Here is a 13,574-nt window from a genome sequence, read left to right on the forward strand (position 1 = left end):
ATGGCGGCCCTCATCTCAGTGTGCGACTTCGTGCAGCAGGCACAGGAAGACCTCAGTTCACCCACCACCTCTGCCTTCACCAGCCCCATGGGACGCTGCAAGGCCACTGCTAACAGCCTGGAGGAGGTGAGCGGGCGCGGCAGGCTGCAGGGGTGCTCTCCAAGGGGTTGTGGGAGCTGTCCCCATCATGGTCCCGCAGGATCTGCATCCCAGTTCAGGCATCACCATGAGTGGAGACTGGTGCAAGTGTCATTGGGTGTTTGCAAAACACTCAAAAGCAAAGATTTGGTGAAGGCTTGTGACGGGTTGTAGTGGCCGGGTGACGCGTGCCAGTTGGTGGGGACAAGAGCAAAGGGGGAGAGGTTTGTGCAGGAAGGCTGTATCTCATACCAGGCTCACACCACACACTAAAGAGAAGACAGAACCCTTAGACCAGACAAGCATCAAACTAAAAGCAAAACAAAAAATTAAAGGAAGTTTTTGGGGGCAGCAGAATGGTTTCCTCATTTGTGCAGAGTTAAGCTGTGGAATACACAGTGGGATACACTGATGTGGGATGTTCAGAGGCCAAATGTATGAGTGGTTCCAAAAATTCACAGAGCCAGGATGAGAGCTGGCTGCTGAGTGCAGCATCTGATGCAAAACTTACTTGGGCCAAATGCCGTTGTTTTCTGACTGATGGGAAAAGCCAGAAGACCCTAATAGGCATCATCAGGCATGGTGAGGGAGGGGAAGGCGTTGCTGCATGCTGCTGGCACATGAGGGAGTGAGCAGCAGAGCTCAATGCCCTGGGAGGACTGTGAGTGAGGGCAAGACTGGCTCAGTGGAGGGTCCAGGCTTCCCTTTGAGAGCATCCCACCACCCACCTAGACCCACCTTGGGACTTAGCTGAAAACTATGTCCAGTATAGTGTAACCATTATGCTGGCCTGTTCCTGAGCAAATCAAGGTCCTGACCCCCCCTGGAAGATACCCATGAGATGTTGCCACTGTGGTAGGTAGGACTCTCCATATGGTAGTCCAGAGGTCTCCAAGCCTCTTGGTGCCTCCTCCTGGTAGATTTGGTAAATGTGCTGGGAGCAAACTGCACTATGTCACCTCTCTCATTATTTTGTTGTTTCAGCAGATGAGGGGATGGTGCCCAGGACTTTCTAGGGCCTGTCTGTGGGCTGTGACTCCTGCACTGCTCTGAAGTCCCCCAGCACCTGCAGGCTTGGAGCAGATGGGGAGCTGTGCTCCTGTAGATCATTTGGTTCAGTGATGGTCACTGAGTTTTTGTTTCTTCTCAGGCCTCTGGAGGCCAGGACTTGCTCAGGAGCATCTGGGCATGGAGCAATTTCCTTGTGTTGCTTAATTTTCAACTGTTACTCTATCACTTGCACCCCAAGCAAAGCTAAAACTTCAATCCTTTAAAACAGAGCTGCTACATCAGGAAGCTGTGGTTAGAGAGAAACACTGCTGAACTTGTTCATGTCTGCAGAGCTCCTGGCTTGGGACTTACATGTCAGAGTGGACATAAAACTCATGACACACTCCTGCTGCCGTGTGACACCAACCCCCAGTGCAGTCTGCAGGGGATTTGCTGCAGTGAAAACAGGGAGCAGTGGTGTGAGCCGTACTGGCTGGGCAGTAGCACTTGTGTAAGCCAGGAGACACGGGGAGATGATTTTATCTTTGGGTACAGATCAGGGCTGGACTGAGCAGATGGCAAGGAGAAAATCCAACATCACGGGGTATCCCCAGTTCTCTTGCTTGGGTGTTTGTGTCGGCAGGAACTGTCTGTCCTAGAGGAAGGTCCTCTCTGCCTGCATCAGTGCTGGCCTCTTCCTTGCTTCCTCCCTGAGGCTGACATGGTCTCACCATGCAGCTGGGTGAGGCTGACTGGGCTCTCATCTGGGACTTATTTTCTTCTGACCTATGCAGTAGCTCAGCTGACGCCTCTGTGCACTTTCACTGGGAGGACAACTCCAGTGCTAGAGAAGAGCAAGTGAGAGCCAGCAGCTGGGAACTGAAGCTGACACTGAAATAAAAAATTAGTTGCAATACTTTAGCTGTGATGTAATGAACTACTGGTGTGCGTAGTCAAAAGGTGGAGTGAATGCTTGGTCTCCATCCTCTTTAAACACAGCTTGGATGTCTTTCTGGAGACTGCTGACTCCCACACAGGGTATAGGCTCATGCGAGGTTGTCTTATGTTAATGCCGTGTCTATGCAGACAATGTGAACTGATGGTCCCTCCCACTCCGAGTCTTTCTGTGCTCTTGAAAACTAGTGAGAAGGGAGAAGTGTGCTGTGACTCCAGCTCCCTGGAAATCACAGACAGGGATGAAAACAGATCTGGAAGAGCTGGAGCCACAGGGTCTCACCTCTGAAAGGCAGAAATACCAGTGCTGGTGCTTTTGCAGTGGTTCAGCCAGCGGCTTTTATAGATAGGGTAGGGAACTTTGTACAGCAAAGAGTCTTAGTGCATCAACAGGTGCATGCTTGTAACGGAGAGCAGCACCACTGCGGGATAAAGCAGTAAGCACAGCAAAAGCTCATCCTTGAGCAAGGAGAGCCCTGGCACAGTGTGCACTGAGCCTGGCAGCGATGCAGGAAGCAGAGGAATTGAGTGCTGAGCTGCAGGGGGAGTACATCAGCCGGTTTTCCACCACTGGAGGCAGGTCCCCAACGGGGAAGTCACACAGCTCAGCTGAGTGCAGAACCAAGTCCCTGCCTGCAAGGCAAACAAATGCAGGTCAAAGAACAAGCAAGAAAGGGAGCTCGGGGTTTCCTGCGCTAAGTGCCAGACTGTACTTGTACACACTTCATGATCCTTGGAGAGAGTGCTGCCTCTTGCAGCTGGGCTCACTGGGTGGGGGGAGCCTGGGGAGGTGGAGGTCCCTGTTGGTGATGGCCTCTGGGATACTGTCCTGGTTTCAGCTAGGATAGAGTTAATTTTCTTTCTAGTACCTCGTATAGTGTTATGTTTTGCATTCAGTATGAGAAGAATGTTGATAACACACTGATGTTTTCAATTGTTGCTGAGTAGTGTTTATACAAAGTCAAGGGTTTTGCAGCTTCTCATGCCCAGCCAGCAAGAAGGCTGGAGGGGCGCAAGAAGGCTGGAGGGGCACAAGGAGCTGGGAGGGGACACAGCCAGGGCAGCTGACCCAAACTGGCCAAAGGGGTATTCCATACCATGGGGCATCATGCATAGTGACTGGGTGGGAGGGAAAGTGAGTGAGTGGCTGCATGGTGCTTAGTTGCTGGCTGGGGTTAAACCATGACAGATGCCACAGAGCATTCTCACCCTGGTGCTGCTTCTCTGAAGCAGGAAAGCCTCCTGGTCTGACAGCATCAGTTCAGCAGGCAGGGAATGGTCCCAAAGGTGTGGATGGGTCATTTGTGGATCAAGATTACACGTTCATGGAGGAAATTGTCAGGAGAAAGGAAGATGAGGGCCATGGATGTGGAACGTTTGAGCATCTGTGCGTGGAGAGCTGAATTTCTGGTACAAGATGAAGTATAAACATGACTGGCATCACAAGGGACCTGGGCAGGCTCCTGAGACATTTTGGGAAGGAGACAGCTGTCCTGGTCAAGGTGGGTCCCAGCAGCAGAGAGGAGTGAGGGGGAGAGAGGCTCTGCAGGCCATGAGGAGGTTGGAGATCAGGGTCTCAGTGGCAGCAGGCTCCGAATTTCTCCCTCCCAGTGCTACTTACAAGGGCAAGCAGGGAAAGAAAGGGGTTGAGTCCAACTGTGTGGCTAAAAATCTCCTGTAGGGTTGAGGAAGTAAGAGCATCTGGAACTGGAAAAGCTGCCCCGGTGAAGCCTCTGCAAGGGAGATGGGCTTCACTTAAGCCAAAAGGGCTTCACCTGAAGAAGGGTGAAGGGATGCCTAAGTTTAGTGAGATGAATCCCACATGCAATGGCTTAAATAACTGCAGGGAGCTGTGGCCCCAGGGGGGGACTGTGCCTGCCTCATGGTGGCGCTCAAAATAACCATATGGTTGTGAGGGGAATGTGTTAGTCCTTGAAGTCCTGGACTAACCTGAAGTAATTTTCTGAACACGGGTGTAAGAGTGTGTCCAACAGCTTTGCCAAAGGACAGTGATCAGATGCTTCAGGTCCCCTATCCCACCACTGCCTTTCTGACTTTATCTCGTGGGGATCTTTTTGAACCATAATACTGGATTCCCTGGATTTGCAATGCTTGGTGTGAGCACAGTCCTGCTGGTCCTAGAGGTCTTACGTTAATTGCCCCAGGAATCTCTGTTTGAGGGCTTGGCTGGAAAACCTCACTCCCAAATTGGGCTGGACAAGAAAATGCAGGTGCTAAGAGTCGTGGGTGGCAGCTCTTCCGTGGGGAGCCAAAAAAGTCTGGCAGCTCCTGTTTTGGGGAATAAGTCCATAATTCAAGTTCTCAACATCCCTGCTGCACTGAATTCTGGAAACATGTAGGTGGGTAAGTTTTCAGCACTATTGCTCTTTGGGTACCTAAACATTTATGGTGACATCCTTGCATGCCACAATCTTGACTGTGCTGAATCATGCAGAGCCTGACTCACATCCTCCTTTACTACACAGGTTCAGCTGCGTGACTTGGCTCATGTGGTGCACAACAGAAGACAAAGCCAGTGGTGGTACCACTCCCCTGGGTACACCCCCATCCACTTAAATAGCCTTAGCTCTAACATGGAAGTCCACCCTGAGCTGTTCTTTGCATTCCCACATTGCAGTAAAACTGTTTGCTCCCACAAATCAGTGTTTATGGATCTTAAAAGCCTGTGCCCTATCTTTGAGCGTTGGCACTGTCAGGACAACGCTCAGAGTGAAGCCATGTCACTTCCTGCAGGGAGACCCCAATGTGGGAGCTGTCGGGTCTCACATCAGTCCAGTGAAGGGGTCATACCTGAAACACTGACCTCAGTCAGGAGTGATGTGGAGAAACCAGAGAGGGTCAGTGGATGGTAACAGAGAAGGAGAGCTGGGCTGATTTAGCTGGGTGACAAGGGGGTGTCTGACAGCAGCCCACAACTCATCTAATGCCAGTTATTAGGCAATGGTGTCAAGCTCTTCTGGGCAGCATCAGATGATACATCATGCAGCAATATTCACTTTGTGGCTCACGAAGTTCAGATTGGGCATTAGGAAAGGTTTCTTCTGCAGAGGGCGGTGCAGCCCTGCAAGAGGTCACTAGAGAGGTAACCTCCATCCTTGGAAGGTTTCAAAGCCCAACTAAGCAAAGTACAGGCAACCTGATCTGGTATTGACAATAATCCAGCTCCCAACAAAAGATTGCATGAGACCCCTTCCAAGCAGTACTTGTATGAAATAACATCTGTAATCCAGTCTCTCATAGGCAGAGAGTTTAGATGCCTCCAAACATTTCCCCTCAGCCACCTACGCCTCCTCCTCTCAGCCCAGGAATGACACCGACAATGATGAAACTAAAATTTGTAACTAACAGTCTCTTGCCACTGAAATCCACATTTATTGTCAATGCTGTCTGTTTTTTTTTCTAATATATTTTTCAATTCTGTCTTAATGCTTGACCACTTCTTCCAGAAGAACATCAGGAAGGCTTGCAGATATTTAAGAAATACATGTACTGCCACCACTAGATCATCACCTGTCTTCCAGCAGTACAGTCCAGCTTGGGGATGCTGAGGCTTGTGCTAAGCCTTGTGGGTTATGGAAATGTGTGTATGGATGTAGTCAACGACCACCTCTTCTGCATTTCTAGGCCTTGGATGCCAACTGACCTGTGCTACAGAAGATGAGGAAAGCAGCCAAGGCAGAGCACAGCTGTGGACAAGGTCAGGACAGGACAGAACAGGGCCTCAGGAGGGGAGAGACGGCAACGGATGGATGAGGGGAGTCCTTGCTGCAGGTCGGGTTACCCATGGCAGGGAATATGCACCTCAGGGATCCCTATAGCTGGGAGTAGTGGTGGGGGCAGCAGCAGGTAACAGGAGCTGGCTCTGGTGTGTGAGCAGAACTTGGCATAGTGACTCCCAGAAGGGAGGCAGGGGTTGGGCACTCATCCTGACCTTCCCCCTGCACTCACCAGAGACTATCCATGTTCCCCCAGACCTCATCAGCCACCTTGAAGCCCACATGGCTGCCCAGGAGAAGTTCTCAGCCAACTACCAGCTGGAGGGTAAGGAACAGCTGGCCAGTTCCTTTAGCACCTTTGCTGCCTTCTCCCGGGAGCTGCTGACTGCTGTCAGGAGCCTGATAGGCAGCTCTGTCTCCTGCATGTACATCGGAGTGGGGCCCATGGCTTGCAAGGGGATGCTGGCGGGGATTCCCAGGAAGAGCAGCAGGCTCTGGGCCACAGCCTGGAGGTCTGAGCTCATCCCCTTCCCCAGACAGAGGCAGGAGGCCATGGCATGTGTTTGCAGAGCCAATGGTGCAGCCTGCACAGCCTGGGCTATCTGTGCAGACTTCTGAGGCTGCTCAGAAGAGGCCTCTGGAGGTCTCCTGTCCTCCATCCTTCTTGAAGCCAGGCTCTCACCAACACCGGATCAGGCTGGCAGTGGCTTTTTCCAGCTTGGTAATTTCCAAGGATGGAGGCTTTCAGCTGACTGTTTTCCAAAGTGGTGCCTGTGCAGGCTCACAAACAGCTCTGCTTTCTCTGCATGAGAAGCGGTGCAGGGGTGCAGTGCTAGCAGTGTAATCTCTCGCTTTCCTTTCCAGTTGCAGAGTTTGTACCACAACATTAACTTTTCCCTGGAGTCATTAATAAAGGGCAAGCAGGGGCTGAAAGTTCTGCGCTGAGGTGGGGTTGGAGACAGAGCAGGAACCAGGTGTGGGGTCTCATCCTTGGCTCACAGCTTGCCTGCCAGCAGGAGTAGGTGTTGGAAGGGCAGGTTTGCCTGCACCTCCTGTGTGCCAGATCCTGCTCCCTCCTGAGGCTGACGCCTCACACCACAGGTCAAGCTGGTGGCGGCCTTTAGCTGGGACCTCTGCCTGTTTGCAGGCACCTGGCTGAATCTGGAGGAGTCTGGTAGTATTTGCTATGAGGGAAAAAAGTCACGGTGTTGTGCACCAAATATTGGTATCTTCCCCGTCCATCAGTGCAGAAACTCCCCCACAGCCCCTCCATTGAGGGTCCCCCCCACCGCAGACCCACCTGTAGCCCTTGCATTTACATGTGTAAGCACATGTGTGTTGGTGTGAATCTGAGCGTGCACGTGTGTACCTACCAGCTGCAGGTACCTCTCAGGGACTGCAGAGTAGCAAGTACTGAAGTGACCATGCAATTTGATCTTCAGCACTGTAGAGATATCAGAGAGCTTCACAGAGCTCATCAGTGTAGATTTTAGGAAAAGCATCAAACTCGTATTTAATTTTTGCTTTTTTTTAACCAATGGGAAGGTCATCATGGTCCTTGGTAAGTCTGCACACATGTTCTTACCACTAAGTCCCCGTGGCCATACTCAGGCCATCAGCTCTGCATAGTTGCCCCTGGGTGCCTCCGTCTCCATAGGGGTGCCCGTGCCTGTAGGTGTTTAGGGTGAGGAGGCTGGACCAATCCTGATTGCAATGCTGGAGCAAGGTCACTGTCAAGGGACTGGTGATCATTGCATCTAATGTGGTGGAGCAAATGCCAGTTGTGACCTGGCACCATTCGTCCCCAGGTGATTTTGGGCACACAGACTCTGTGAGCAGGGTATGTACAACTTGAAACAGTAAAGCAATTTTTTATTGGCTGATGCGCACACAAGATTGTTAGGATTTAATGTCCTGGTGTTAATACGCTCAGGACCATGATGAGACACGCAAGGACTCATGCTGGCCAGGCAGACCAGCTTGGGAGGAGCAGAGACAGAGCAGCTGCTTCCTGCAACAGGTTCTTGCTATTGGTCATGCTGTCTTCCACCAGACCTGCTGATACACTGGCAAACACCCTGTGTTTTCTTCCTTCAGGACTTTATATTTTTCCATGATACTATTTTTCCTCTTGCATCCTTGAGCTAGTAATGAACCTGTTTCTACAATCTGAACTCTGTAATTTTACCTTTTGAATCTTGTATGGTTCCACTCTATAGATTTTCTCCCAGCTCTGCAGTTTCCTCAGATGCTTGATGAAGGTTTTGCAGTTGGGCTGTATCAGAGCTGAGGATCCTTGAGCAAACAGCTGAACCTCTGGGAAAGTGGAGGGAAAGTTTTGGACAGGGTTGCAGAAATAAGGATGGGAACTGTGGCAGCATTTGGGGACTTCAGAAGGACTAATTGCCAAATACTGAAACAAATTATGAGCACTTAGGCATCCATTTGGAAGCTTGTGCTATATAGGAGCATGAAAGTGGAAGGAGAGAGCAAATTCTGAAACTTAAGGTGTGAAGGAAATTAATAAAATAATATAAAATATGAAGGAAAAAAATATCCACTATTTGCACTGTTAAGGATGATGTCAAGAAGATTGGGAACCAAGAAAACACGGGGAGAGAGAGGAAAAAATCCAGCTGCCTGCAGGGGGTCATGAGTAAGCTGAAGGCATTTCTAATAGGATCCAACAGGAATCATAGGCTGACCTGAATCAGTTTGACATTTTCATTAGAATGGAGATAAATGCAAGATCTGTCCTGACAAGGTTCTGCCTTGACATAAATAAAGAAATTTCACCCTGGGGACAGAGAGGCATTGGGGCAGGGACCCAGAGAAGCTGTGGGATCTCCATCCTTGGGGGTTTTCAACATCTGCCTGCACAAAGCCTGGTCTGAATTCAGTGCTGTCCCTGCCTCGAGTGGGAGGTTAGGCTAGAGACCTCTTGCAGTCCCCTCGAACCTGATTTACTCTGTCTTCTTTGACACAGAGGTTTGCAGAGCATTAACTGGTGAGAACAGGGCAGAACATGGGTGATGTGAGTAAATGCATTTAATGGACAAAAGCAGATGAACATACCAAGATGGTAACCACTGAAGAGAAGCAAAAGTCACACGAAGTCAAATGAGAAACAAATGATGGCTTTTTAGCAGCAAGACTAATTCAACATTAAATGAATACCCCGGGAAGAATCAGATTGTGATGATGCTGCCAGGTTTGGGTGGATTTCTGATGTCTCTCTAAGTGGTGTTTTGGTTAAACATGACATTCTGGCTTCAGCAGGTGAGAACCTGGTTGGTACTTTCTGGCTTGTGAGTGTCTGAGCAATTCCTTCTGCCCTTAAAATTGTGCTATAAAAGGTGTTATAGCTGGGTACTGCTAGGTACATACATACCTATGCGATGTACATATGCATGATGTATGTTTTGGAACTTACATGTATTTGAGTGTGTGTGCGAGCATGTGCCCATGAATGAACCTGCACTGCTGAGTGCACTTGTCCACTGGGCACTGAGGAGAGGTGAGGACCATCCTGAGGAGGGACACTCCTGTGGACAGCCCTGTCCTGGGTCTGCAAGGGCCTTTATGCTAGGGTGACCCAGTGGGAACATAGTATGCTGAGGATGAGGAAGGCTCTCTCCCAGTCATAGTCATTAAATGGTGTCTTTGGCTCTTCCCGGGAGTTCAAGAAGCCTTTTGAGAAGGCCTGCAAAGACTATGAGAGCAAACTGTAAGTCTTCAGGCTCCCTCACGCCAAGGCCTGGACTTGGAGGCTGGCTTTTGTCTGCCTTCGCTAGCAAGCAGTCAGACAGAGCCTTTCATGCATGTCTCCTCTTTCCTTGAGCGCAAAGATCGAGAAGGAGAAGTGCGAGCTGGCAAAACAGCATGGTATGGTGCGGAGTGAGGTGAGCGGGGGGGAGATTGCTGAGGAGATGGAGGAGGAGTGGAGGACCTTCTAGTTGAACATGTGTGAGGTAAGGACAGGGATCAGCCTGTGCTGTACAGAGTGGTGCTAGAGTAGCTGAATCGGCATCCAAGGGATGAATTTCCCTCCCATTGGTGCACAGCAACTGTGCCACAGTCCCAGCAGAGCCTGGTCTGGAGTGGGCAGACATCAGCAGTGACTCACACTGGTGTTTCTCACTTGCCCTCCAACCTGGAATTGTTTCAAAGCAGCTTTTTTGTCTGAATCCACACTGATTTTTCTTTCAGGGCCATCTTCTGTCCCTCGTCAGTGAGTGGTGCTTGTGTCCGGGATATTGCAGTGCCCTTTCTGACTTCCTGGGGTGCTGAAGTCCCCCAGGCTTTGCTCCAGGTGCCGGTGGCATCTGGCAGCTCCCTCTGCTCGCACCAAGGTGGGCTGCAGATCCTCAGGGACCATTGCTCAGCAGGTTGAGTTTGTTGTGCCGGTGAGACTGTGGGCCTATCCCCTCAGTTGGAGAGCTCCCTGGGTTGTGGTAGGCTCAAGCCAACCTGCGGCAGGGGCTGATCAAGGAGTTTAGCCAAAGCTTGAGTTTATATTAACCTGGCAGTAGAGATAACAACTTAGGAAAAACCCCACAAAGGCTTTGGGTCCAAGCTTCTTCCCAACTGCCCACAGTGGGTGCTGCTGGCACTGAGGTTCCTGCTCCCTCTCAGATGGTTCCACCATAGCCCTCCCTCTGCTTGTTGGGATAAACTCAGCCCAACTCCCCTGCAAATGGGATTTCCTGCTCCCACTGCCACATGTCACAAGCAACAGATGAGTAAAAGATTGGAAGATACCGATTTCATCCAAAATATTCAGCTCTTTGTAACCATATTTTGGAAACAGTTACTGTTTCCATGCTGAAACTGTTGTTCTACTTCAAACATCAGAAGCCCTCGTGCTATGGAGCTGCATTGTCCTTAAACGGAGCCAGTAGGTCAGGTGGCGGTTTTGTTCTGTGCTGATGTGAGTCCACATGTGGCATTCAGGTTTCTGAGAGGGTGTCTTCTAGGAAACACTCCTTCTGATGGATTGAGGGTGTTTTGAATGATTCCCTCAGACTACATACAGGGAAGTCTGAGGTTGGCCATTTTCAACATGTGTTTTGGAAGGTCATTTACTATGTTGGCCTGTGGGTCTTCTGGAAATAGTTGTTGGTAGGTTGTTGTTTTTACAGTAGTTGCAATGTCAAGAGAGCTGATGCTAGTGTAGGCATAGTCCAGAGATGGATGGAGAAATACTCAATGAGTTTCACAGCACAACACACTGTTTCACGTTGTCAGTCCACCAAGTGGAAGGGCCGGTGTTGATTTTCATGGGTGAGGTTGTTATGGTGGAGGATGGGCTGGGTGAGGTGGCAGATAAATTTGAAATCTGCTGGAAATCTGAACTTTCAGCTTGCTTCTTAAGGTCGTCAAGGCAGGCTGAGATGCTAGCTGCGTGTAGGATATAGGCAGGCAGGCTCACAGCACTGACATTGTCGGTAGATTTAGGTGGAAGTGGTGCAGTTCATGGATCAAGTCTAGTGGGTCTTGGAGGAACTTGGTTCTTGAGTGATGAGTTTTGAAGGTCTATAGGAAAGCTAGCTGTTCTTCAGTGAAGGCACCATGAGTGATGAATCTTTGATGGTGTATTAACTGAATGTTTGCCCTGCATAAGTAAAACCCAGCAAACCCAGGGTCCATGCCACCACTGTGGGTCTACCACTCTATTGGCTGGATCAAAGCACTGGACCCTGCTTACCACCATCTTCTCACCCCATAAAAGCCACATAAGCTGCTCCCATCAGGGTGTGACTGCCAGGATGGGCCGCAACACCCTGGGAGGGGTGCCAACAAAAAGTGTACAAAAGGCATTTCTCTCTAAGCTATGAATTCAGTCCCCGTGTCCTTTTCCCTTCAGTTTCTAATCAAAGTGAACAAGATCAAAACCAAGAAGGGGATTGACCTGCTGCAAAATCACATCAAGCACTGCAGCTCACAGTTCAAGTAAGAGCGACTAGTAACCTGCCTGCATGCCCTTTCTCTCCAGAAGCACCGGTTGTAGAGGGGACCTGGGGCTGGCTTAACTTGCAGGACCTGGGTTCCTGCAGTGGGCTTGGCCCCTGTAACTTGCTGAAAGTCCTCTTCTCCTGGATGCAGTGGAGGCTAGGATCTCAATGGGGTGTGTTTCTTCTCTTTAGTTTGACATTTTCATAAACCAGTGTAAAGCATAAATCTGGGATGCAAAAAAGACAGATTGCTGAGCACTCTCCCTGAATTTAACTGCCTCCAAATCTTTCTAAAAGACATTTCCTAAGACAGATTTTTTTCACATGTGAAGTGAAAGCACTGCCTGCTGAAGGCAGGATGGGTTCTGAAGCAGGAACTCCAGGGAGCCTGGGATCTGTAGGCTTCAGAGCCAGTGCTAAGAGCAGGATTTCAGGACATGCCTTTATGTTAGCCTCTCCTATCAGTTTTTTGCAGGAATGTTTAAACACAATGGCAAAACTTAAGAAGTTTACAGAGAACAACCTCATCCCACAGCTGCAGAGTGTGAGTATTCATCTGAAGTTGGGCGCAGCAAGCAGGGGCAGGCTGGAGAGCAGGCATGTCTTCCCCAGGGCCTCCTCTTCCTCTGCAGAAGCAGAACTGAGGACTTTTGCAGCTCTTCACATCTATTAATCATTTTTTCCTGATCCTGTGATGTGCAGCAGCCCATGGAGGGGTGAAATTCAGCCATCACTGGGAGTGGGAAAATTATGGTGCCATACTCCAGGACACAGAGTAGGAAGAACAAGTGTAAACATGGGTACCAAGGAGGCACTAATGTATTCATCTGCCAAAGCCCTACCTGCTCTGCAGACTTCCAGATTTTTAATTCGTGCTCTTAGCTTTCCATGCTGCTGCTGCCAACTCAAGCTCTTAATGCATTTCCTCAGGGCCTTTGCTTTGATGTGGAGGCAGGTCATGTAAGCCTTGTGAACTTTAGCTTTTGACTTTGAGCTCTGTCAGTCATATGTGGCCTGGAGACAGAAAGGAGTTTTTCCAAGTAGCAAGGCTTTCAGAGACCATCTGAGGACTCAAGTTCCAGGTGGTATGATGTCCTCCAAGTGCAGCAGAGGGTTTATGTTGGTTTCCCAGCATTTCTAGACCTCTGTTCCAGTTTGCTTATCCTTCTCCATACCTCCTTGCTAGTCAAGATTTGGAGAGGCTTGGGTGTTCACCCAGATACTGCATCAGCATCACTTGTACTCATCTCCCCTGGGCCTGTAGTGCAGGTCTCCTCTGGGCATCTGCTGCTTTGTTTGAATCAGTCTGCTTTAGGGGTGTTACCCTGCTTGTTCCATAATTTGTAATCATATTAAAATTAATTATGTAAATAACAAAAGAGGGGAGGTGCCACCCCAAGAGCAGGGTAACCAAGCAGAGCAAGCAGCACCTTATGGATCCCTCATGCAGATAAACCCCGGGCTCCATTTCAGGGCCACATTCCTTTGCCAAGTTCCATCAACTTTTTGATGGCTTGGAGGCCTTTTAATTATTTTATTTACTGACACTACCAAGGAAATAAAAACAACCACCACAGTCATCTTCAAGCACTTGGTTGCTTTTACCCTGCAGAGAGCCGGAAACAGCTGTTCTCTCAGTAAAAGGCAGACTGCTCTCCTGTGGTCTCATGTTGCCGGAGTCCCTGTGCTGGGGACATGCCTGGTCCCTCCTCTCAATGAGGTTTCCACTGAAGTGCTTCTTGCACATGCCACGTACCACAGCACTGCAGGGGACGAGTGGCAACCTCCCACCATAGGAATG

The 13,574-nt window shown here is 49.8% G+C and overlaps 1 protein-coding gene across 1 annotated transcript in view; it reads left to right on the plus strand.

Moving 5' to 3' along the window:
• LOC126045667 (arf-GAP with SH3 domain, ANK repeat and PH domain-containing protein 2-like) overlaps window positions 1-13,574 on the plus strand; it is a 25,023-nt gene continuing 11,449 nt past the window's right edge. Inside the window, 8 exon segments of the mRNA XM_049817082.1 lie at window positions 1-126; window positions 5,728-5,800; window positions 6,076-6,233; window positions 6,684-6,752; window positions 9,467-9,546; window positions 9,661-9,790; window positions 11,686-11,771; window positions 12,239-12,317. Coding sequence (XP_049673039.1) covers window positions 1-126; window positions 5,728-5,800; window positions 6,076-6,233; window positions 6,684-6,752; window positions 9,467-9,546; window positions 9,661-9,790; window positions 11,686-11,771; window positions 12,239-12,317 — 801 coding nt within the window.

Source organism: Accipiter gentilis, chromosome 14, assembly GCF_929443795.1.
Source record: "Accipiter gentilis chromosome 14, bAccGen1.1, whole genome shotgun sequence".
Taxonomy (NCBI): domain Eukaryota; kingdom Metazoa; phylum Chordata; class Aves; order Accipitriformes; family Accipitridae; genus Astur; species Astur gentilis.